Below are 26,129 nucleotides of genomic sequence, written 5' to 3'. Positions count from 1 at the left end.
TTCTGAATGTCAGGTAGTTGTTTATCGCTTTGGCATCTGCTGGAAGGGCGTTCCACAGGGCGGGCGCCACTACCGAGAAGGCCCTCTGCCTGGTTCCCTGTAGCTTTGCTTCTCGCAATGAGGGAACCGCCAGAAGGCCCTCGGCGCTGGACCTCAGCGTCCGGGCAGAATGATGGGGGTGGAGACGCTCCTTCAGGTATACTGGACCGAGGCCGTTTAGGGCTTTAAAGGTCAGCACCAACACTTTGAATTGTGCTCGGAAACGTACTGGGAGCCAATGTAGGTCTTTCAAGACCGGTGTTATATGGTCTTGGCGGCCGCCCCCAGTCACCAGTCTAGCTGCCGCATTCTGGATTAGTTGTAGTTTCCGAGTCACCTTCAAAGGTAGCCCCACGTAGAGTGCATTGCAGTAGTCCAAGCGGGAGATAACCAGAGCATGCACCACTCTGGCGAGACAGTCCGCAGGCAGATGGGGTCTCAGCCTATGTACCAGATGGAGCTGGTAAACAGCTGCCCTGGACACAGATTTGACCTGTGCCTCCATGGACAGCTGTGAGTCCAAAATGACTCCCAGGCTGCGCACCTGGTCCTTCAGGGGCACAGTTACCCCATTCAGGACCAGGGAATGAGGTAGGCAAAACCACGAGGTCCATGCCAATTAGCCCGGTGGGCAAATTCCTACCCGGTTCCTTAGAGGACGGTGACCGCCGTAGCCACAGCAAAGTCATTGACTATCAGCTTAAACCGAGGGTGGGTGGGCAGGGGAAAAACCCAGCGAAGGAACAAACAGGTAATGCCCCAGGTGCTGGCTGCTTAAATGGGCAAGGGGTGGATCCGAGGGAAGCCTACCTGCTCCATTGGCTCTGCCCCCTGGTGCAACCCAAGCCCCAGCCTGCATCCCCATTAGCCAAAGGCGGGTGCAGGCTAGGATCTAGTTCCTGATAGACAGCCCTCATGGCCTATCAGGAAGGGCACCACTGTTCCATTTCCCTCGTTGGGGGCCTGGTGAAGCCTCTGCCGTCCTGCAATGCTGTAGCACCAAAAGGGGTGAGGAGACTCATCACCCTAGTGCACAGTTTTAAACCATTATGCCAATGGCACTCATAAGGCCAAACTTCAAGACATAATATGGGGCTCTATAGCACATGCCCCCCCCCCAACATCTATGTGGGACTGAAGCTGGTTGTGGCAAAATCTCTTTTTTCTTTATTTTTGTTTTGTTTTGTAAATGTTTCACGCAGGCTGGACTTGCTGTGAAGTGTAGCACTGGCTGAGTCCTGCTCCAGCCACCTGCCACCTTCATTCCCCCAGGGTGCCTCTGGGCCCCATGGTGAGTGTTTGGTGCAGCCTTAGCTGGTGGTCTGCAGCACAGCCATCTTCCTGTAAAATGTCTTTAAAAAACCCTTCCCCAACCTGGTGCCTTCGTGTCCCAGCCAGCGTGACCAATGAATGTCAGGAGTGCTCTGATGGTGTTTCCTGCTTGGCAGGGGGTTGGACTCGATGGCCCTTGTGGTCTCTTCCAACTCTATGATTCTATGATTCTATGATTCTATGATCTCTGGAAGTTGTAGACTTAAACGGCTAAGGACCGCAATACCTCAAGCAGTCTCTCTCTCCATAGGAGATCATCTTCTGAGGCCCATGTTCTTCTTCCATTAGAGGTCCGGAGGGTGGCAAGACAAGAACGGCCCTTTTCTGGAGTGGCTTCCTGTTTGTGGAATGCTCTCCCTAGGAAGGGTCGGCTGGCACCTTCATTATACAGTCGTACCTCGGAAGTTGAACGGAATCCGTACCGGAAGTCCGTTTGACTTCCAAAACGTTCGGAAACCAAAGTGCGGCTTCTGATTGGCTGCAGGAAGCCACGGAAGCCCCGTCGGATGTTCAACTTCCAAAAATAGTTTGCCAACCGGAACACTCACTTCCGGGTTTTGTGGTGTTCGGGAGCCAAAACGTTCAAGAACTAAGCTGCTCGAAAACCAAGGTATGACTCTATATACCTTTAGGTGCCTGGTGAAAACATACCTCTTTAAACACACCTTTGGCTGATTGACATCCAATGCCCTTTTAAAATATGTTGTGGGAGGGGAGACTTTTTGGTTTGTTTCTGTTCTTATTTTTATTATGTATTCTGTGTTTTTTATGTTGTTCTTTTATATTGTGAACCACCCTGAAATCTATGAATGTAGGGCAGCATACAGATTCAGCAACAACAACAACATTGGATTTAGAGGGGTTTTAATAATGTATTTGTATGGCTTGCATACTTGTGGTATGATAAGGTCAAAGCACATAAAGCATTTAAAAACCATATTGTTAGGAAAGCATTGTTTAATGTTTGGATTAGATATAAGGACCTATTGGAAAACAAAACCCCAAGGTGGCTGTCACCGATGGAAGCGAAAGCTCAGAAAAAGCTCAATATGGAGGTCAAATGGCTGAAATATTGGGAAATTTTGGAAGAAGAGGGAGATAGACTGAAATTGCAGAGTTTTGAGAAATTAAAAAACAAAGTGCAAGATTGGCTTCATTTGCCTGATAATAAATGTTGGAAATGTAAAGAAACTGAAGGCACATTCTTTCACCTTTGGTGGACGTGCCCAAGGATTAAGGCTTTCTGGGAGATGATTTATAATGAAATAAAACGGGTGTTTAAATATACCTTTCTGAAGAAACCAGAGGCCTTTCTCCTGGGCATGGTCGGCCAAATGGTGCCAAAGAAGGACAGAACTTTTTTTATGTATGCCACAACAGCAGCAAGAATACTTATTGCAAAGTATTGGAAGACACAAGATTTACCCACTCTGGAAGAATGGCAGATGAAGGTGATGGACTACATGGAATTGGTGGAAATGACTGGCAGAATCCGAGACCAGGGAGAAGAGTCGGTGGAAGAAGATTGGAAGAAATTTAAAGACTATTTACAGAAATATTGCAAAATTAATGAATGTTAGAATGATGTCAGAATGAAGTTAAGTGGTTTAAGCAGCAATGTTATAAAGGTGTATGTAAAAATGGATTGTAAACAGGTGAGAATCCAAAGTCATCATATATTATGTTAAAGGACTAAGATAAAAACAAAGAGGGAAAGAAATTGCTGAATTAACTAACTGAATTGGAATACAAAAAAGGGAGGCGTGAGGAGGTCAGGGAAACAAGGAAATGAATGTAAGGTATGGAAAGACTGTATTTTTTTAAAGTGTTTTTTATCTTTTTTTGTATTTTGTATTTATTTCCCTATTTTTATTTTTGTCTTTTTCTTCTTCTTTTTAATTCATGTAATTCTTTTCTTTGAAACTTTAATAAATATCATATAGATATCTATAGATAGATAGATAGATAGATAGATAGATAGATAGATAGATAGATATAGATATAGATATAGATAGTGAACCACCCTGAAATCTATGAATGTAGGGCGGCATACAGATTCAACAACAACAACAACATCTGGATGGCATGTGGTTGGGGGAAGTCTGCTCTAAAATAAAGCTAACAAAAGTGGCCAGAAAGTGACAGGGTGACATGGGGGAGGGTCAAGAAACGGGCAGGAACCCTGACTAGCCCCCTGCCTCAAACCTGGCAGCAATACTGGGGACCACCGCACAAAATAGCAAGCAAGCAATGTTTTGAATGTCTGGGCTATGGTGAGGGAGTTCAGGCCTTCCTAACCCTTTCCTCGAGACCATGTCAATTTCACAAGCTTACCACAACCATTTCAGAAGCCCTGTGCATCCTTCAAGACTCCTGGAACTGGCATCCTTCAAGGATACATTCGTGAAGTTTGAATCCGGGAAAATTTAAGGGGTCCTTGTTAAATCTGCAAGGGCTAGGCTTCTGCAATAAAAAGAAGGAAACATTCAAGACTATTAAGAGGAGAAAATGCTGATGCGCCTTCAATAATGGAACGATTCCCGAGGATATGGCCAGTAGCTTTTATGTCCAAGTTGATGCATTTTATTAGAGGGCATGAAGATAGACAGCAAAGTAGCATGGTTGTTAAAAACTGTTCACTAGGATGATAAATAATTTGATGGCGTTGACCCATATGCTAGGTTTTAAAAACTGTAATGCACTTTAAAATTATTATTAGAAATGCACTGTGCATGCATACACAGCATTGTTATGGGGTAGCTGTGCCGTCTTGCTACTCAAAGATTTCCTTTACCTCAGTTAGGGCCAAGGATCCAGCCATGCGGCAAGGAGATGATAAAAATGTCTGCACCACTTGTGGCTTGGCAGATGGCTTCTGAACTGGGTCACTCTAGCCACCTGTCCAGACTGTGTCACTGGCAGAGTTGGCCTGGTTTATAGCCAATTCATTAATTACATGGTGATCCTTCTCCCCCCCCCCCCAAGGAGCTCAAGGTGATACACATGGCTGCCCCCCCTGCCATCTCACTTTATCTTCACAGCAAACCAGTCAGATAGGTTAGGCTGAAAGATGGTTCCTGGTTCCAATCAGAGCCACCCAGTGAACTTCATGGCTGAAAAGGAATTGAACGTGGACTTCCCTTCCCCTAGACCAACCTTCTTCAAACCAGTGCCAGCCTTCATCAACATGGCCAGTGGCTGATGGGATATGTAGTCTAACAACAACTGGAGGGTGGGGTAAAATAAATGAATGAATGACTGTTGTTGTTTAGTCATTTAGTCGTGTCCAACTCTTTGTGACCCCATGGACCAGAGCACGCCAGGCACTCCTATCTTCCACTGCCTCCCGCAGTTTGGTCAAACTCATGCTGGTAGCTTCGAGAACACTGTCCAACCATCTCATCCTCTGTCGTCCCCTTCTCCTTGTGCCCTCAATCTTTCCCAACATCAGGGTCTTTTCCAGGGAGTCTTCTCTTCTCATGAGGTGGCCAAAGTATTGGAGCCTCAGCTTCAGGATCTGTCCTTCCAGTGAGCACTCAGGGCTGATTTCCTTCAGAATGGATAGGTTTGATCTTCTTGCAGCCCATGGGACTCTCAAGAGTCTCCTCCAGCACCATAATTCAAAAGCATCAATTCTTCAGCGATCAGCCTTCTTTATGGTCTAGTTCTCACTTCCATACATCACTACTGGGAAAACCATAGCTTTAACTATACGGACCTTTGTTGGCAAGGTGATATCTCTGCTTTTTAAGATGCTGTCTTCTCCCAAGGAGCAGGTGTCTTTTAATTTCGTGACTGCTGTCACCATCTGCAGTGATCATTGAGCCCAAGAATGTAAAATCTCTCACTGCCTCCATTTCTTCCCCTTCTATTTGCCAGGAGGTGATGGGCCCAGTGGCCATGATCTTCGTTTTTTTGATGTTGATAATGAATGACTAGCATGTCCCTATTTTCATCGCAGTAATGTTGGAGGGTTGGCACCTGTTGCTCCACCCATTTCTTCCTCTGGCGCCACACGTCACTGGCTTGTGGCCTCTGGGTGATTGCCCATGAGTTAATGCGGCCCTCAACCTGAGAAAGTTCCCCCATTCCTGCTCTGCACCATTCTGGCTCTCAGATCAACGCTAACTTAATAGATAGGGATGTTGGACCAACCCGTCTGTTGTTTTTATCAAGGCTTTGCTCTCATTTTGCCTGAGTGGCTGGCTCATTTAAAAGCAAATTCGGTTCTCGGGAGAGGTGATTCTGCCATTCCCCATTCTTACTCTTTCTTTGCTCCAGGTATAATAGCATTTGTGTTGTGTCTCTTCATCTTTGCTGCAGACTTACCTTAGGGAGCACCTCGGCCAGGAAGCGGGGATTATGAACGCATGTCTGTATTGGATAACTACCCTATTACACAGCTGGTTTGTGTTCTTCAAATGAAGATGTTAACTCTTAACACTTATTTTCTTCAGGTGAAGCCTTCAAGCCGCTTCAGACACTGTTCTCCGTCCCCTCAGAAGGAAAGGCATTTACATTTAATCTTGCCAATGCCCTCTACCTTCAAGAAGGATTCATGGTGAAAGAACAGTATCTCCATAGCAACAAGGAATTCTTTCAGACAGCTGTAAAGCTGGTGAATTTCCAAGATACGAAAGCTTCCGCAGAGGCCATAAGTACTTGGGTAGAAAACAAAACAGATGGTAAAAAAAAGCTCCCTGTCCCTTTCTTACATGGGTTTGCTTCCCAGTGCATGCTGGTTAGGCCTCGTTGATTTTTTCAAAGGGCAGATCTCGTGGGAACAACCATTAGGTGGATTGAGGCAAATGCCTCAGGTGGCAAAAAGTGGGTGGCCGCAGCAGCGCCTTGAGACATTGAGCCCCTGTCCATTCCCCTCTTTTGTCACACATACCCTAAGCTAGCTTGCTCTCCTCAGCTGTACTGGAGGTGGATGACACTATCCCCATTGCCAGTGCTGAAGAAAGGTGCAACTGGGGGAGGCGCCATTTTGTTATTTGCCTCAGGCGGAAAAATGCCTTGGGCTAGCCCTGGAGTTAAAGGCACATTCACATGAATAAAAGAGAAAAAAATATTGGGAAATTCTGTGCACACAGTGCAATTTAAGACTGTTCAAATTATCCTCCTTTAAAAAGATATTTTAGCTCCAAAATTCAGCCCAGCTTTGTATGCTCATTTCACTAATGTAATCTGACATTTTGCATATAAGCCATAATAGTAACCAAGGAGACCTAATAAGTACCACACTTATGATCCCTAAACTTCAGGTTTGTTCTAGGCATAATGCTTTTAAATTTATGTTTTATATATATATATAGATGGAATTATTTTTGTGTCATGGTGTACCAATTAAATGCATAATTTCTTTATGAAAAGGTATTTTAGTTCCACCTCCACAGTGAATCCTATAAAGCTAAAAATATAGGAATTGTCCTCTTAGGAAATTTTGCTAGTCTTAAGGAAATTCCTTTAAATTCTTACAAAAATCCCTACTGATGTATTACCAAGCAACACCCACCAAACTGGTTTGAAATTTCATTTCAACTCCCCCCCAAAATATATTTTTCCAAATATATTAATTTTGATTACACCACCAGCAAACAAACATAATATATAATTAAAACCTATCAAAATAGATATTAAAATGGACAGAGGTAAGAGCTGTTTGACAGTGTAGCAGACTCCAGTGAGAGGTGGTGAACTTTCCTTCCTTGGATGGATGGCCCTCTGTCATGTATGATCTAGCTTAGATCCCTGCATTGCAGAGGGTTGGACTAGATGACCCTTGGGTCCCAACTCTACACTTCTGGGATTCTATGCTATTGTTCTTATTTTATCTTAATTTGCATCCTGGACAATTAGAGAAGCAGCTAGACACAACTGACAGTCTCTTTCTGCGCAGGTAAAATCAGGAACCTCGTGGCAAGTGGAGACCTTGGTCCTTTGACTAGACTTTTGCTGGTGAATGCCCTTTTCTTCAAAGGGGACTGGAAGCAGACGTTCAAAGCAGAGGACACCAGTTTGATGCCTTTCACTAAAAGTGACGGTTCCGTGACTGATATACCGATGATGCGTCTTCAGCTCACAGCAAAGCTTGGTAATCAGACATCCCACTTGGTTTCACATGCATATACAGTGGTACCTCGGGTTACAGACGCTTCAAGTTACAGACACTTCAGGTTACAGACTCCACTAACCCAGAAATAGTACCTCGGGTTAAGAACTTTGCTTCAGGATGAGAACAGAAATCGCGTGGGGGCAGCGGGAGGCCCCATTAGCTAAAGTGGTACCTCAGGTTAAGAACAGTTTCAGGTTAAGAACGGACCTCCGGAATGAATTAAGTTCTTAACCCGAGGTACCACTTTATATGAGTTTGTATGAATGGATGTGTAGATTAGTCCATTTCTGCTCCGGGTCGATTTCTCATGTGTTTATTCCTAAGTCTGTTCCATATCATTTCCTCACCATGGTGTGATTCTTAAAAACAACCACCAATCTGTACAAAAATAATATCTTAACTCCTACTTAACTATGTATTTTAACACAAAATATGTATTCAATATCCTTTTATCCTAAAATAGACATTTTATAAATGCATTCTGGTATGCTTCTGGAGACAAGAATTGCATCACAATCTGAAGGTTAATTATATTCCAATCTGTTTATCAGATCAACCAATTACCGTATTTGTTCATCTATAAGACGCCCAAATTTGGGGACTCAAATTTAGGAAAATGGTGGGAGATGGCACAGAGTTGTTGAGCTTTTTTTGGGGGGGGATTACCCAGGGTTGTTTAGCTTTTTTTAGAGGGGATTGCTGAAAATTGCTCACCCGTACACATTGAGAAATCTGCCTCTCATTTGTCCCATCACCGGCAGAAGCTGCCAATCGCTCGCCCAACTGCTGGAGCATCAGCCAATCAACACCACCCATTGATGCAGCAACCAATAACGTGTGCAATAGCCACTGACAGCCATGCAGCAACCAATCAAACATCCACCCTATGCACTACCCACTTTTTAGCATGATTTTTAAGGGGGGGAAATAGTCTTATACATGGAAAAGTACAGTAGGTTCTGTTGAACTCTGAGCCTACTTGCACTTGTGTGTTTATCTGCCTGTTGCACAAAGCTACCATTATTCGAGTCACCTGGGGCTCTTTTTCAAGGGGAACTCACAGGAACTCAGTACTGGCACCTCTCAGGTGGGTGCCATTGCCATTCCAAGAGAATGAGGCAGGTCTTCATGATGTGTTCTGGCACCTCTTTTTTTTTAATAGAAAAATAGCACTGCAGTTAATTATTGGCTATTTCCTGTGACAAGTATCACATTCTTCCTTTCTTCCTTTCTTCGTTTCTTTTTTAATTGTTAATGTCGTTTCTTTTAATCTTCTGGTGGCAGTGCACTGCATACTGTGAACCACAGCACAGAAGTGCTGGTATGACAGTGCCGTTTTAAATGTGTGGATTTCCCCCCATGAAATGCAGACGCTTTCAAAGAGAAGTGGCAAAGCAGATCAATGGACGCTTTCCTCAAAATTGTGAAGTAGCAATAGTGACATTCCAATTAAATCATGTGCATGTACAAGACAAATAATTTCCACATCTCAAGATCCCTGCTCATTATTTCTGTCTCTTTCTCTGAATCTAACCTGATGTGTTAAATTAATCATGGACGGAGCATGTCAAACTCTTTCCCTTCCAAAATGAAGGACTCATGTATGCATTTCAGTTTATTAGTGAGTTTGATCCTGCCTTATAAGGCAGCAGGGGGCCTTGAACCAGGGACTCTGGCAACTGGGTGGCTGAGGTGCCCACGCACCATTGTGGTAGCTTATCAGGAGAAGCACCTGCCTCCAGGCCATTCCTGAAGATGGCAAAATGCAGCTATCAATTCAGCCGTGGTCACGTGACTCAAGTAACCAATAAGTTTCCACTTGGTCTCATAAAGCTGTTGACTGTTCTCCGTGGCAGAAGAAGAGGGGTGCGGTGGGGGTGGACCGCCCTGGGTGTTATCCCTGAGGGGGGGTTGACATTTGGCTTGTGGTAGGCTTGGGAGTCACGGGCGAGCGTGGTGCTGTTGCCCCACGCTCCTGGCTAGAGGAGGCAGGCAAGCAGGCAGGGGACAGGACGGGAAGGAGGCAAGCGAACAAACAAACAACAGAGGGGGGTGGGAAGGGGAGAGGAAGGAAGCAGGATCGGTTGGTGTGCCTTTCATTCTGCCTGGAAGACGAGCGCCTACAGCTCTGGCTGCAGAGCGTGCATGCCATTCCATGCACCTGAGTGCCTGGGAGGGTGCCCTCCGCCCCCTTGGGAGTGCTCCCCTCTCCCCTCAGGAGCACGCACACCCTGGGCAGCACGGGCATATGCTCCACCACTGACTGTTCTGCCTCCTCACTCTCTAAAAATTGATACTCAGAAGTGCTCTGGCTACCTGACTTTACAGAGATGTCTAAAATGCCTGCAAAATTGGAACCTGATGGCTTGGCAGATCATCTCTTACATAATTTAGGATGCTAAAACAGAGATAGGTGTGAACACTAGTGTTGCATATGCAAAATTCACCCTGTGTTAAAGAATGCAGAGTCAGCGCATTTTGTCTTGTCTTCAGGCCATGGTGGAAGGTGGACAGATGGGACCTGATGCCAGCCAGGGGGTCCCAGGCTGGCTCAGCCCTATCCACTTCCTGGGGGGAAGGGATGAAGCTCAGTGGTAGAGCATCTGCTTTATATGAAAATAGCCCCAGGTTCAATCACTCCAGGTAGGGTTGGGACAGACTCCTGTGTGAAACCGTGAAGAGCCATTGCTGATCTGTGTAGACAATACTGAACTAGATGGACCAACAGTCTAACTCAGTATAGGCTATGGTTACCAGGCGTCCCCGGATTTACAAATCTGTCCCTGGACAAAATCCGTCCCCGGAATGTCCCTGGATTTCATTTAATATCCCTGGATTTATATTTTAAGTGTTGTAGATTTATTAGTAGGGAATGAATGTTGCATGATTGGTTCAACAGCACAAGACACATCATATGGGGGCTTCCAGTGAGGCAAAATGGTGGGCGCCACAGCAGCGAGTAGCTCTTGAAGCCAGCCAGAGCCAACTGTGTTACCAGTCTGGCTCTGGGCTGCTGAGACTGCCGCTGCCACTGCCGAGGGGGAACCAGGGATGTCAATGGGGAACCGCTGACACCCCTCCCCCACAACCCAAATTGAGCTGGGAGCAAGAGTGTCCAGCCGACTGCCCATTGGCACTCTGGGGCCAGTAAAAACCCTGGAGCCGATGCAGGGAAAAGGAGGAGAGGAGAAGGAGAAGGAAGAGAGAGGAAGAGGAAGGAGAAAAAAGAGGGGAGCCCTGAGCTTGCTGAGCTGCCACCACCACTGAGGAGGAGAGGTAGGAGAGCACCAGGAGGACAAGGACACGTGGAAGAGACCAGGCCCGACCCAAGCCTACTCCATGGTGGCTAACACTCCAAGAGAGCAGGCCAGGGTCCAGACGAAGGCCACGTGACAGAGGAGACCATAGAAGAGAAGATATTACTTCTTTTTAAAAAAAATTTTTAAAAAATTAATAGCTCCCCCCCTCTTTTTTTTAAAAAAGTGTCACCGGATTCTTTGAAAAAAGTCTGGTAACCTTAGCATAGGTTTCCTATGTTCTTGTCCACAGAATGCACCATTTCAGGGCTTTCTGCTATGCTGCCCTGGGAAGGGCAGCACCCAGAGGTGTAGCAAGGTCAGGTGGTACCTGGTGCAAACTTTTTTTGTCAACCCCCCCCCCAAGTTGGGAGTTGTGGGTGGGCGGCATGGCTCTTGGGCAGCTGGAAGGAGCCCCCCACCCAAGTTGGGTGTTGTGGGTGGGCGGCATGGCTCTTGGGCAGCTGGAAGGAGCCCTGCTCACCTGCCACTCCTCTCCCAGTCACCAGGTGACCGACAACACACTGAGGGGCCTCTTCTCTGCCTCCTTGCCCCAAAGGACCCTCCAGCGCAGCTACAGGTAGAGCCCTTTCTTGCCTGGGGTCCACCCCTTTTTGACTCGCCTGCTCCTAGAAGAGCCCTCCTTCACCCCCCCAAGCCCACCGGGAGTGTGGCCAAGAGGCTGTTCAAACTTTTGGTTCCTAACTTAGCAGAGCTGTCAAAACGAAGGGGAAAGGAGGGAAGGCCGTCGGCAAAGTGGCGCAGCTCCCCCCTTCCTACGGCGTCTTGGGGTAGGCTTGGGAGTCATGGGGGTGTGTGACATTCAGCGCGCCACCCATTTGACTACCCCTGGCTACCCCCAGCATCCACGGCATTGCTCCCGGGAGCTGCGCTTCCTGTCCTGGCTGGCTGTGCCTGTGGCAGAGTCTTCCCCCTGCGCTTGCGAGGCATCCTGAGCCCTGGAGGAGGAAGGAGAAGAAGGGCACTGGAGGCTAGCCAAGAGAGGAGCAGCTTCCCCGCGGAGCCAGTGGTGGAGCTAGCCGCTTGGGCACCCGAAACAGCGAACATGTCGTGCACTTGGGGGTGGGGTGTGCCAACCAGGGGGGCAATCAGTGTCCAGGTGGGTGATTGGCACCCAGGGGGGTGCCACAGCTATCCACCCAGGGGGGCTTTTATCACCCCCCCATAGAGATGACCCCAGGGGCTCCTGGCAGCATCTGCAGGCCTTCTGCCTGTGTATTTGACAGCCAACTGGAGGCTGGCTCAACTGGCAAAGCTGAGTGGAGGGATGCCTCCACTCAACCCAAACCAGCCACAGTCTTTTGTAAGGGAGGAGTGGGTTGCTCTGTAATCTTCACCATGGTCTAATGAATAGTCTGAAGCCTCTGGGATCCTCTTTCATTTGCTCTTGTTTTGCCACCTCTCTCCTATTACAGTCTGGTAATTAAGACTTTTGCCCATTTTCTATTCTTTGTTTTAGGTCATTTCTCTGACCATAATGTGAGCTACCAAGTCTTGGAGCTGCCGTACAAAGGAGAGGAATTCAGTTTCGTGCTGATCCTTCCAGCAGAAGATGTGCCTATAGAAGAGGTCGAGAAACTCATTACAGCCCAGCTGATGAAAAGCTGGTTTGCTGAGATGGAAGAGGATGAGGACGTGGAAATCAGCCTTCCCAGGTATGTAATGACCTCTGTGACGATCTGATCTTCCTCGTTATCCCTTTTGGTCTTAAATCCTTCTTGCGGAAGAGTTTGTGGAATTAAGACACTTAAAAGGGCAAACTGATTTACTGACCTGGGAGCTTTGCAGTTATTTAAGCTAATGGCAGTTTGTGCTTACTAATTTCTCTAGTGAATGTAAATGAAATTAGGGCCTATATTAAGAGCTGACAGGTACAAAACGTCTATTCTCCCGAGAAGCACCGTGAAGCTGGTAATGGTCCCACATGCTTTTACTATCCCTGATCCAGAGATGGCACCCCAAATGTAGGTGGCTTCCAATTCCCATCAACAGCCAATGGTCAGGGATTATAGGATGCTTAGTCCAACAACATCTAGAGGGCCAAAAGTTCCCATCCCTGCTTGAATGCCCTTTTTTCTTGTATTTACTGTCCCAATTGTGTCTGTTTTTAAATGTTAGCATGTGTTGCTAGTGTCTTGGTGGACTGCATGGCTGGCTGAGTCCTTCGAGTCCTGTATAGCTCATAATAAACTGGAGGAGGGCATGGTTGTCTGTCAGGAAACCTGAACAGAAACACTCAAATTAAGGGCTGAGAATAGACTGCAAGACCTACTGGTTCCATAATACGTGCAACCTGAAGTTTAAAATAGCCTGGTGCAAAATAAATGAACCAGTAGGTGGGAAAGAGTCTTCAGCAGTGTGTAAAAACTGAGGGCTCAGGGAGCTCAGATAGTGATCATTTCTGGAGTACTGAACAGAAACATGAGCACCCTTGTATTTTCACCTGCAAAGAGTTGTGGGTGAGTGAAGGGGAAAAGATAATCTGGGAAAGCAGAACAAATGAAGTGGTGCCTGTTAATAGAGCCAATTCATCTTTAAAATATGGGTAAAGAGGAACCAAGGGCATGCTAGTAAAAGATACAAACTTGGATCCAATCCATAATTTAAGCAGAAAAACCAAGTAAAATAATTACTACAATTACTATACCCCAACCACTCTTATTACAATCAGGATGATTTATTACTGTATATCCCTCATAATACATCCAATGAAACTGTCAAAATGCGCCTGTCATAGCCTTCATATAATATCTATAAAGAAAAATTCAAAATCTATCTGGTGTAGTAAATCTTCTGCCATCACATCTCCACTTGCACGGGAGTAAACCCAATTGGCCTTAATGGAATTACTCCTGCGTAGGCACATATAGTGTTGCATTGTCACACTGCCAGAGCCAAACCTCATTAAAATGCCATAAAAGGCTTCTTAGATATATATTTATATTTCCCCCACAAATTAAAATGCTTCTCCTTATCTCTCATCTTGCAAAGTATGTATAGGCTCATCAAGGACATTGTCTGTCTGAGCCTTTGCAGAGATAAATGCAGACTCCTTACTTACCATTGTACAGTGGTACCTCTAGTTGTGTTCCACTCTTGTTACAGACTTTCAGCTTATGAACGCAGCTTACAAACGCAGTGTTTACTTCTGGGTTCGCCCTGCGCACATGCGCAGAAGCGATTGGCGTGCTTCATGCATGCGCAGAAGTGATCTTCGCGCTTCATGCATGCACAGAAGCACTTGATCATGCCACACACATGCTCTAGTTGTGGATTTTTCGGGGTGCAAATGGCACCCTGAAATGGATTAAGTCCACAACTAGAGGTTCCACTGTATCTGCAACAACACCCTCCTCACCAAAGAGACCTTAGATCCAACTTACAACAGAAGCAGTAAAACACCCTCCCCTCCAATAGGGATCAATATTTGGGAAGTTTTTAAGATCCCTTCTCATCAACTGGTTTTGGAGAGGGCCAAGGCTCCATGCCTCTACCTCTAATCACCAGCTTTGAAACCCCATTGCCATAGATGCTCCTCACATCTAGGACTGGCAAAGGGAGGCCAGATGGAACTGCTTCGAAGGGAGGCATATTCCAGGGCCCACCATATTCTGACTCTCCAGCTTGAATGAAACTGAGACATACAGAAAGAAAATTATCCGTGGTGGGCCAAGGATACCTTAATACTCTCTTGCACAACCCAATTTCATACCTTTGTAGAGGTTGTTCCATTAGGGTGAATGTGTCCCATCACCTTTAGCATTTCCTCAGCCAGACCCGGCATCTTTCTTCTGTCCAGCTCAGGGGGCAGCAATGTCTGTCAGCTTCCTCCTCCTTAATTTCTGTGTTGCCCATGTAGAACTCAGCTGGGAGGTGGGCTGGGTCAAAACTAGAATTAGTTGGCTCTGCCTCTCATTGACTTGGGCTCCAGCTATTACTGGTGTCTCTGCCTTGCACCTAGTCGGTTCTAACAGGAATCAGCCAACACTGATTCTATATGTTCACTTCCTACAGGTTTAAAATAGAGCAAATGGTGGACTTGAAAGAGATTATCCAGCCTCTCAACGTTACTGAGATTTTTAATAATGGCTGTGACCTTTCTGGAATAACAGGTGCTTTGATTTATTATGCTGATGGTTGCTGCTGTGAACATTTTATCTGTGTTTTCGGTCCTTATTGTCTGCTGTAATCATGTACTTTTAACAAAGTGTGTTTCAGTGTTTCGTTCAAGGACAAAGGAACACCCTGCTTTTTAAACATATAGGGTTTTTAAAACTATATAAAAAGAGTGAGGGGTTATTATTCTGTGACAGAATCCTTGCTTATCTCAGATTTCAAGCAAAGGGAAGAAAAGGAACAATGTTCAGAACAGAACTGCCACATGGTTTTTTGCCTCAGAGGGAAGCACATGTGAAACATGGTCTTTCCTTAGGAGAAATAGCTAAGGAATTTTGAAGGTGGGCACAAGAGGTTTGTTAAAAGTAGTCAGTTTTGTTGCAAATGTTCATGTCCCTCTTTTTTAAGAAAACAACAACAGCACACAAATCATTTAAAGTAAAATTCAAGGCCAGTGAGGAAGTTCCTTCTCAGGAGAAGGCATGTTCAAGGAATAAAGTGTTAGCAAAAGCAGCCATGAAACTGTTGCTTATCTTTCGGGGCAAAACTAGACGGCGCAACACAAACTATGTCACTTGCTGCTGTGTTGTTTTTAAAAAATTAATGTCAGATTATCTCTCCACCCCACATCACCCCACCCATTTATTGGGAACATGCAGACATTGAAAATGCTCTCCTTACCCACTGCGTACTTGACAAAAATCCACACACACATGCCTGCCATTAGTCTCTGAGGGGAATTTCCTAATAGCACCAGAGACTGCCAATAGTCTCTGAGAGAAACGTCTGGAGTCTAATAGCAGCTGTGGTAGCAGTGGTGGGATTTTTGTTGGCTACAGTATAGCAGTGGAAGATGTCGGGAACTGCTCACCACTGTCCCACGTGGGAAAGTGAGTAACTGCAGAATACACACCTCGAGGGAGCGCTTCCCTTGGCCTATACCTTGCAAGGTTGACTGGACTACTAGTCATGAAGGCTGCATGCTACCTCCAGGAACTGAGGTTCTGAATATCGGTAACTGGGTAACAATAGCAGGAGACGAGTTGTGATCACTCTTTCGGCATCTGGTTTGCCACGTTGCAGACAGGATGGCTGCATAAGACTCGTCTTTTGCTCTGAACAATCCCATGTGATCCCCCCCCCTCTCTATAGGCAGGATTGAGATTAATAATGACACGTGCATCATATGTGAACTCTATCATTCATGTCCCCTCTCAGATTCTGCTGATGTCCACATTTCTAAAGCTATTCAAAAAGTCTGTTTTGAGCTGCATGAAGATGGGAGTGAAGCAGCAGCGTCTGCTGGTAATGACATGACAGAGATCTTATTCAGTCTATCAGGACGAATGTTACGTGACCAGATCTAGGCTACCATATTTGGATGGGATTGTGGGAGTTGGAACTTAACGAGTTAAGTTTTTCCCATGATGCCACACCATTCTGACGTCACTTTTGGAAGCTCGGGAGGAGCTTGGGGCAAAGTTTGCCAGTCCCACTCTGTACTCTGTGGGGAAAAGACGCGGTCTTGGCATGGCTGCAAATAGTCCTGGAAATTCCTGAGAAATGTTGGAATAAATGCTGTAAATAGACAAACTGGACTCTGCGTGTTTGTCTGGAAATTGGATTCAAGCTGGTGACAGTTTTACACCGCTGTGCGAAGCTCTGTTGAGCCGTGACGGAGAGCCGGAGGGGAAGCGTGCCGGGCTGCCATAAATCGCTAATCGAGGTTCGTAAATCAATTAGCGGGAGTCACGGCTGATAATAAATGTCACAGGTTATGGATCCATAAATCATCGCTTGTAAAACTGTCACGGGAGCTGTAAAATCTGCGGTGTCGAGCAGAGGCAGCAGAAGGAGCAGGCAGAACCAAACAAGCAAGCTGCAAGACGCAGAGAAGTGCCTGTGTTGCTGAGAACTGCCAAGAGCTAAGGTATCGTTTCTCCACGGAGCTGAGGTGCCGGAGGAGCTGGTGCGTTTGTAAGTACAGCTTGGGGCCCCTTGGGAGAACGGGAGAAGATGGCAGAGAGCCAGGATGTACCGGTGGAAAAGCTCACTCTAAAGAGTTGGGCAACCTGGAGGCAAAGAATAAAGGGGTGGTTCCTGGTCCATGGGCTTTGGGAAGCAAGCCAGAGGGAGCCACTACCACCATCACCCAGCGCTAAAGCGGCTGGAGACGTTGCAGGCTGTGAGGCTGCGTTGCCTGAAGATAGCCAGCAGAAAATGCAAAGAGAGCTGGAGATGCTCAAGGCATGCGTTGATGCATCACTGAGACCCCACTTAGAGGGTGTGAAATCAGCGTGGGCTGCCTGGAATATACTGAAGGGTTTGTGTCAAGCTTCAGCGGGAGGCCAGAGCCCTGCAGACGCTGGTCTAGAAGCCCCTGTTCCTGATGATTTAGCCTCAAGGAGTGCTAGTGAGCAAGTCGGGGGGGCGGAAAGTTCCAAAGGCGAGTTTAAAGGACTTTCAACTTGTGCTGAAGCGAAGAGCAGCTTCAGGGGGGGCGAGGCTGGTGGGAGGCGCCGTTCCAGAAGGAGGAAGGCCAAGCCAGCTGGGAGCCCCGGGCAGTGTTTTTCCGCTGGAGTTCAACGTCTGTGTGGCAGTTGCCCCCACCGGAGCACACAGGCGCGGCAGGATGTTGTCAAGGACACCTTTCATGGGAGCCAGTCGGGTTTCCATGGCAACAGGCCTGGGAAGGCAGGCAGGCGTAGAGCTGAACCAGGTGGTCGTGGTAAACAACAAGAGTCTTATCGAGTCTCTGCGAGCATGGCTTTGTTCGAAGACGGCCATGTGGAAAATTCCAAGTTTCGTTTTGTTATTGACTCTGCAGCTAATCGCAATTTGATTCCAGAGACACCTGCTGTCGAGAGGTGGAACTGCACGGCAATACCTGCCGGGAAATCTGTACTGTTTGCAAATGGACAGAAAGGAAATCTAACTAACTTTGTAAATCTGCATTTTCGTATTTTACAGGAAACGCTGGAGTGTTGTACCGTTCCTGGGATGCACCACTGTCTTTTATCTGTGCCGTATCTACTGAAAAAGGGATTTACGGTTTGTTTTCAGGATGATGTGTGCACAATCTCCAAAGGAGGGAGGATGCTTGCCAAGGTTAAAAAGGGGCAGAATGATCTCTTCATTCTTAAAACGTCTCTGGAGGGTGAGGGGAAGGTTGAGAAAGCACAAGCCCTGTGTACTGAAATTCCCGCTCATGTGCAATGTGCCCATATTTGGCATGCTAGGACGGCTCATAGTTCAGTAGAAGAACTACAGGTGCTGCCGGAAGTTTCTAAAGGGTGTAAGATTTTAGAATGTGGACATGCTGTAAGTTGTGAAACTTGCAAGCTGGCAAAGATAAAAGAATGCAGTTATCCAAAGGTTGAGAGGACAACCACTAGGCCTTTTGAACAAATTCACATAGATTTGTGGGGTCCTGTAAAGGAACCAAGTCTGGGAGGGTCAAGGTATCTGCTCTCGATGCAGGATAATTTTACACAGAATTCCTGGACACACGGTCTCAAATCCAAGGGTGATGCAGCACAGCTGATCAAACGTTGGATTGAGGAGGTGGAAGTAAGGTTTTCCACCAAAGTGCAAGCTGTCACAAGTGACAGGGGAGCTGAGTTTACAGGTTCTGCTTTGCAGAAGTACTTTCGCAAGAAAGAGATACGTCACACAGTGACTTCACCCAATCAGAGGGGGCAGGCAGAGCTGAAGTGTCAGGCTCTGGTTAAAACTGCACAGGTGTTGCTGAAAGATTCTGGGTTGCCTCCAAGGTTTTGGCTGGAGGCAATCAAGTATGTGAGCTTCACCTGGAATCGGACCTACAATTCCATGGTAGGGGACACACCGTTTGGGCTGTTGCATGGCAGGAAACCCCAGATTCATTTTTTGCGTATGTTCGGGTCACGTGCATCTGTGTCAGTACCTGCTGGTTTGCAGGGGCCAGATGGATCCAAGTTCCGAAAAATGATCTTCTGTGGGTATGAGCCAACAGCGAATGCGTGGAGGTTTGCATTTCCATCAGGTGATCAGAGTAAGTTACTGATCAGCAAGCACGCTGAGTTCTATGAGCAGGATGAAAAGTCAAAACCTGCTTCCAAGCGTGATGTTCTTTCAGAATGTCTTTCTGATACAGAACAGGAAGATTCTGAGGGGGAGGAAGAAGAAACTGAGTCTGATGATGACGATCAGGTAACTGACCAAAGTCAGGAACAGGAGGAGGAATCTGTAATTTCTCCACAGGTTAAGAGAACACCCAAAAGCGAGCCCAGTTCTCCGGTGAGTGTAATGGAGAAGGTTCGAAAACGTTTTAAGTCAGAGGGGGAATCCCGTGAGGGTGAGGACACAGGTCCTGGTGGCAGTGAGTCAGAGGTAACATCTGAGTTTGTGCCCAGAAGGTCTAGTCGCTCAACGAAGGGCATTCCGCCGGAAAGGTACCAGGCGACAAGTGCGTGGGCCTGGTTCGCACAGTGTGATTCTGGGAGTGTTGAAGGGGTTCAACAGGTGCCTGGGAAAGATGCTGGGAAGGAGCACAAGGCAAAGGGGAAGGTGTTGAACTCAAAAAGGTCTTGTCAGAAGGTGCGGCAAGAGGGGGTGTGGGAGTTGGAACTTAACGAGTTAAGTTTTTCCCATGATGCCACACCATTCTGACGTCACTTTTGGAAGCTCGGGAGGAGCTTGGGGCAAAGTTTGCCAGTCCCACTCTGTACTCTGTGGGGAAAAGACGCGGTCTTGGCATGGCTGCAAATAGTCCTGGAAATTCCTGAGAAATGTTGGAATAAATGCTGTAAATAGACAAACTGGACTCTGCGTGTTTGTCTGGAAATTGGATTCAAGCTGGTGACAGTTTTACACCGCTGTGCGAAGCTCTGTTGAGCCGTGACGGAGAGCCGGAGGGGAAGCGTGCCGGGCTGCCATAAATCGCTAATCGAGGTTCGTAAATCAATTAGCGGGAGTCACGGCTGATAATAAATGTCACAGGGATGGGCTGATGTTAGGTGCCCAAAAGGTCAAAGGGTTGTACTTTTTAAACTGTGTATGCACTTGTGGGCAATAATATTCATGGGAAATAATTTGTTGTTGTTGTTGTTTAGTTGTGTCCGACTCTTCATGACCCCATGGACCAGAGCATGCCAGGCACTTTTCTCTTCCACTGCCTCCCACAGTTTGATCAAACTCATGCTGCTAGCTTCGAGAACACTGTCCAACCATCTCGTCCTCTGTCGTCCTCTTCTCCTTGTGCCCTCCATCTTTCCCAACATCAGGGTCTTTTCCAAGGAGTCTTCTCTTCTCATGAGGTGGCCAAAATATTGGAGTGTCAGCTTCATGACCTGTCCTTCCAGTGAGCACTCAGGGCTGATTTCCTTCAGAATGGATAGGTTTGATCTTCTTGCAGTCCATGGGACTCTCCAGAGTCTCCTCCAGCACCAGAATTCAAAAGCATCAATTCTTCGGCGATCAGCCTTCTTTATGGTCCAGCTCTCACTTCCATACATCACTACTGGGAAAACCATAGCTTTACTGGCACGTGTAAATGTTTGCTGGTTGGCACAAAACGTCCAGTCTATGGAAGAAAGCTGCATGTCAGGGCAAGGACAGGGGAGCCCTGGGAGATGAAGAGACAAATGCTCTACAGCAGACATGGCAAACCTTTCCTCCTCCTGACATTTCTAGACTACAAGCACAATCATCCATACACAGTAGCCCTGGTGGCTGGGGTGAATGGGAACTGGAGGATGAGCTGCATATGAACAAGCAAATTAATTCAATTTATATACTACGCTTCATCCAGGGATCACAGGGTGGTTTTCAATATAAAACACACACGAATATAGAACATAGTTACCACAAGCAAAAAACAACAACACACCACCCACCCCTGCAGTTTAAAAGGCCATATTTTGACAAATTAAACAAAGGCCTGGGAGAAGATGAATGTTTTTACCTGGCACCTAAAGATATGTAATGAAGGTGCCTAGTGGGCCACCACAGAAAAGCCTCTGCCCCCCAGCCCACGACTCCAAGCAAGTTTTATGTGGAGATACATTACACAAACACCAGTTCAGGTCTGGAGCTTGTTGGATTTTGCTGGGCTTCACTGGGGCAAGAAAACAAAGGATGCAGTAGAGGGCATGGTCCTAATTTGAGAGGAGATGTTGAACTGTTGTTATTCTGTTAGCCCTCTGGTTTTCCTTTGGTTAACTTATAATTTAGGCAGAACGCATTTGCCCCCAAAGCACAAGGGTCTAAAAAGTCAAGACCCAGAGGAGCCATTTGTTAGTGGCATCAATAATTAATGACTTTGTAGCCTTCCAGACACATTGGAATAGATTTAGTGCTTCTCAGCAGTCTAGAGCGATGCAAAAGATGCCGCCTGAATTTCTATGATCTGAAGGCTGCAGTCCTAGAACTCACACTCATTTGGGAGTCAGCCATGTGGCTCTGTCTTCCAAGGTTCTTCCTGTTTAAGGGCTGAATTCGCTGGAAGTTCTTCTGCAGACATCTCTCATGAATGCAATGGCCAATGGAGCACAATCTAATGTGAAGTCCATTGTTGTTCAGTGGGCAAGTACTTTAAATGAACATGCGTCAGACTATGGCTGGGCTGATGCTTATATGCCTATGGGAGAGAAAAGTTGCTGTATTCTTTTGAGCTCATGCATATGCATCCTAAAGGGCCGTTCCTACGATCTCCCCTTAGCAATGCACTTTTCCAGTTAAGCAATGTGTATAAAAATTCACAGGGTAGAGGCATATATTAGTGAAAGCACCATACAAACATTGATGGCAGGAGAAATTGCTTTGCAAAATATGTATCTTAGGCAAAATTGCTTAAAAATGTGTGTATAAAGAGAAATGCACACTAAAATGTGGGTGGATTTTCACGAGGACTTAAAAAAACATCATAAACTGTGCAAATTTGGAGAACTGTACTTAAGACTGGAAAACCGAAGAACTGAGAGAAACCAAAACTGTCAGATTTCCCTATCCCTAATGACATTTATATTTCACCTTTCCCCAAAGGAGCTCAAGATGGTGATGTATACGATTTTCTCCCTCTCCATCTGATCCTTGCAACAACCCCTTTCTGTTTAGGGTTTATGCACACTTTCTTTTGGTCCCATGGCTTTCTCCTGGGGAAAACTGCTCTTTAGCACCCATTCGGAACAAACAGTAGTTCTGGTTTTGTCTGGATTGATGTTTGCTCCAATTTAGCACTAAGGAGTGGGTTTTCCCCAGGGAAAGAGTGGGGCCTGAGGGAAACTGCTCAGACCCATGCCTAGAAAGCAGAAGCAAAACAACACTTAAGCATGTGATGTGTAGGCATGAGACAAGTAGAAGTGCAGCTGAGCACTTGGCTTCACAGGTTAGGCCAGGGGCTCAGCAACTTTTTTCAGCAGGGGACCGGTCCACTGTCCCTCAGACCTTGTGGGGGGCCGGACTATATTTTGGGAAAAAATTGAATGAATTCCTATGCCCCACAAATAACTCAGAGATGCATTTTAAATAAAAGCACACATTCTACTCATGTAAAAACACGCTATTCCTGGACCATCCGCGGGCTGGATTTAGAAGGCAATTGAGCCAGATCTGACCCCCGGGCCTTGGTTTGTCTACCCATGGGTTAGGCTGAGAGATGAGGATTGGCCCAAGGTCATTTAGTGAACTTCATTGTTGAGTGGCAGTTTGAACCCTGGTCTTCTGGGTCATTTGGCAGACTGGCTTACATGATTTGGACCTCTTCTGGAAGCCCAGTTTTTCTCACAGAAGAAGTACAGATCAAAGGCTTGAATGCCTGTGGTGCTCAGGAAACCCTGGACTGGAGTGTGCCCGCTTTGCTGACCGTTTTGTATGGCATATTTGTATGCAAGCGGTACAGTATATAACGTCACTTTGCAAATGATTACCTTCACTTAGCAAGGGTGTTAATAAGAATCTGAACAAAAGCTGATATTTAGTTTAATGGCATAGTTCCCTACTATCATAGTGCCTTCTGCTAAAAAGTAAAAGAAAAGAGGGAAAAGGCAAATGTATTTTCAGATTTAAACCACTCTTCTAAAGCACATTTTGCAGTTTATGTGGCCCATTTTAAACTTTCAGTTTGACAAATGCCTGCAGGGAAGGTAATAACTATAGTTAAAAGTGAATATAGTCACAAATATGTCCTTCAAATGAGTTTCAAAATGGAGAGCCGTATCTTGAGATTTCAACTTCTTCAACTCAATGCATCTCTAGCAGGTTATTATCCTTGATAGCTTTTGAGAAATCCCTAAAGAAAATGCCATATTATAAAACAACGGTGTGGTGTATAAGAATTTCCCAGTAATGGCTCAATTGCCTTTTGATGATTTGTAACTATAAAGCGGCAGAGCGGGTGGGGGAGAATGTTGTAACTCATTTTCCACTTGCAAAGATTTTGCTCAGAACGGTAGGTGATCCGAAAAGTGAAAAGCATTTAACAGGATTTAACAATTGCTTCTCTTCTTCTGAGTCATATTTTGGAGGCTTAACTGATGGCACATGGTGGTTTGATCTCTTACAGGAAATCTTCTTCTTTTTTTACTAAAAAGGTATAAGGAATATTGTTAATCTGTGACATATTCAGCTATGTTAATACATAGGCATCAGTGTCCCCTTGGCCATGAAACTGATCTACAGTTCATGATGGCTGAGCGAAGTAGGTTATAAAATATTATGCTTTTTCTACTGGAATATCCCATCGGTTGACAGGACAGGAGGGAGCTTTGCAGATGATTTAGCTAAGCAAATTCTATAGGCTGTAGCTCAGGGACAGAGCAACTGCTTTGCATTCAGAAGGCCCCATGTTTGATCTCCAACACCCCCAGGTAGGGAGTGGCAATACATTCATTTGTTCATCCCATGCCTGGAAGGGAAAGCAATCTAGTGGATGTGATTGGTATTTGAAATTCATGTCTCTTTCCATTAGGTCCAGTCGTGACCGACTCTGGGGTTGCGGCACTCATCTCGCTTTACTGGCCGAGGGAGCGGGTGTATAGCTTCCAGGTCATGTGGCCAGCAGGACTAAGCCGCTTCTGGCGAACCAGAGGAGCGTACGGAAACGCCGTTTACCTTCCCGCCGGAGTGGTACCTATTTATCTACGTGCACTTTGACGTGCTTTTGAGCTGCTAGGTTGGCAGGAGCAGGGATCGAGCAACGGGAGCTCACCCCGTTGCAGGGATGCGAACCGCCGACCTTCTGATCGGCAAGTCCTAGGCTTTGTGGTTTAACCCACAGTGCCACCCGCGTCCCGTCTCTTTCATAGGATCATAGAACTGAAGAGTTGGAGGGAACTGTGGGGATCATCTGGTCTGCCCCCTGCAATACAGGAATCTTTTGCCCAACATGGGGCTTGAACCCACAACCTTAAGAGTCTCATGCTGTCCTGAGTGAGCTAATTGACTCAGTCCACAAACAATATGTAATTGATTATGGTTCCCCCCCAATCTGCATTGCACTTCCTTTGCATTTAAATGAATGGGGTGAAATAACATAATGGCAATGTAACTGTAATTTTCACATTTGATTTCTATAATTGATTGCACAGTTGATTATGCGAATCACATAAATTATGCAGTTTCTCAACAGTAAGGAATATCATATTTTGGGTGGAAGACGAACAGCACTGGAACAGAAACATTGTGGCATGTGACAAAAATAGCCGAACAGAAAACGATGTCCTCTTACATTCCTACCCTGGAGAGTCACGTGCACACATATCAGATATGACAATTGGATGGTATTATGCATTCATTTAAGCATTTTGGAAAACTGTTTCCCACACACTTTGGCTGTTTGCCTTTCAAGTACCTGCCACTTCAAGAAACATTCCTTTTTATCCATCACTCAGCAGCTGATTCCACCCCACCCCCCATGCTTTCAGTAGAGGGGCAGAATATGTTAGAAGTGCAGGCATTCAGGAATTATGGCTGCGATGAGCTAGTGTAAAGGAATCCCAACCAGGTATTGGCATCTATGTACAGCTGGTAGAACTCTCATTCTTGAAAAGCGTCCTTTGTTTGACTCACCAAGCCATATTAAACCAGTCTTCCCCAACCTGCTGCCATGTAGATGTTGTTTGACTATTGCTCTGCTTTCCAGTGGGGTGAGAAGTGGGGTTTTGTCGTCTGGGCAGCCCAGGACCTCCATACACGCTGCCCAGGATTGCACCCTGGGGAGGTCACAGTTTGACTTCACCCCTGGAGGCACACTCCATCAGACAGACGGATGGCAACAATATCTCTTCCCATCATCTTTGACCACTGGGCATCCTAGCTAGGAATGATGGGAACTGTAATCCAACATCATTTGGAAACCCAGAGTTGAGAAAGGCTGCTTTAGGCTCTCTTTTCCTTTCTGGACAGCTCACGTTTTATAAGAAATGACGCATGTTTCGGGAATTATCCTTATCTATAAAATACAGAGCCCTAGCACCGTAAAATTCTATGGGACACATAAAAAATCATAGCCCTCCCTAAATTATCACTTGGGTTTGTAAGTCCATGACTTAAGCCCTATATTTCTCATTTGTTCTCTGGTGTTTAAGGGCAAAATCACGACTCTCTCTATTGATTAGCTACAAAGCCTTGATTTGCTATTTGATTCCAACGCTGCCCTTGTTCTTGTATGGGCCACGTCACTGCTTCTGAAAAAAACAACACAGCAGGTACCCACCCCTTCCTTCGTGCTCTCTTGCCTACAAGTCCAGGTCATGCTCCCAGGCTACTGCAGAGATATTTCTTCTCTCTGGCCTTTGCTTGCTGTGCCTCTCATCTCTAACCAGAACACCACTGCCATTCACTTTTCATCGCCCTGATATGTGGCTCTTCAAATCCCTACTTTGATTTCTACTACTTCTAGCACAAAATTCCACTGTAAGACTCGGGATGGTTGAAACTGTCAATTTTGATTTCTTTCCATTTTTCATTTTTCTAGTGTTCAGGTCTTCACATTTCTGCATCACTTTGCTTTTTTATATATAAAAATTCTTATCCCTATTTTAGTGTGAATCTCTCCTAATATAAACACTTTGTATGCAATTTTCTCAAATAGGCACATTTTTTTACAAGTAGTTTCTTCTAATACAATGCATATTTGTATTTTATTTTCACTAATACGTGCATGTTGAGAGCCAGTGTGGTGTAGTGGTTAAGAGCGGTGGACTTGTAATCTGGTGAACCGGGTTCGT

General features: G+C 46.0%; 1 protein-coding gene across 2 annotated transcripts in view; it reads left to right on the top strand.

Annotated features, from left to right (window-relative positions):
* The window catches only part of SERPINI2 (serpin family I member 2), a 50,433-nt gene that overhangs the window by 14,987 nt on the left and 9,317 nt on the right, over nucleotides 1-26,129 (top strand). For both annotated transcript variants that reach the window (XM_083504403.1, XM_083504404.1), the window contains exons 3-7: nucleotides 5,829-6,056; nucleotides 7,274-7,468; nucleotides 12,266-12,461; nucleotides 14,821-14,918; nucleotides 16,141-16,227. In XM_083504403.1, coding sequence (XP_083360529.1) covers nucleotides 5,829-6,056; nucleotides 7,274-7,468; nucleotides 12,266-12,461; nucleotides 14,821-14,918; nucleotides 16,141-16,227 — 804 coding nt within the window. The remainder of the gene's footprint in view (nucleotides 1-5,828; nucleotides 6,057-7,273; nucleotides 7,469-12,265; nucleotides 12,462-14,820; nucleotides 14,919-16,140; nucleotides 16,228-26,129) is intronic.

The sequence above is a fragment of the Podarcis liolepis genome (genome assembly GCF_965112155.1).
Source record: "Podarcis liolepis genome assembly, chromosome: 5".
NCBI lineage: Eukaryota > Metazoa > Chordata > Lepidosauria > Squamata > Lacertidae > Podarcis > Podarcis liolepis.
The sequence above is the reverse complement of the archived record's forward strand: the minus strand, read 5'-3'. Positions and strand labels throughout refer to the sequence as shown.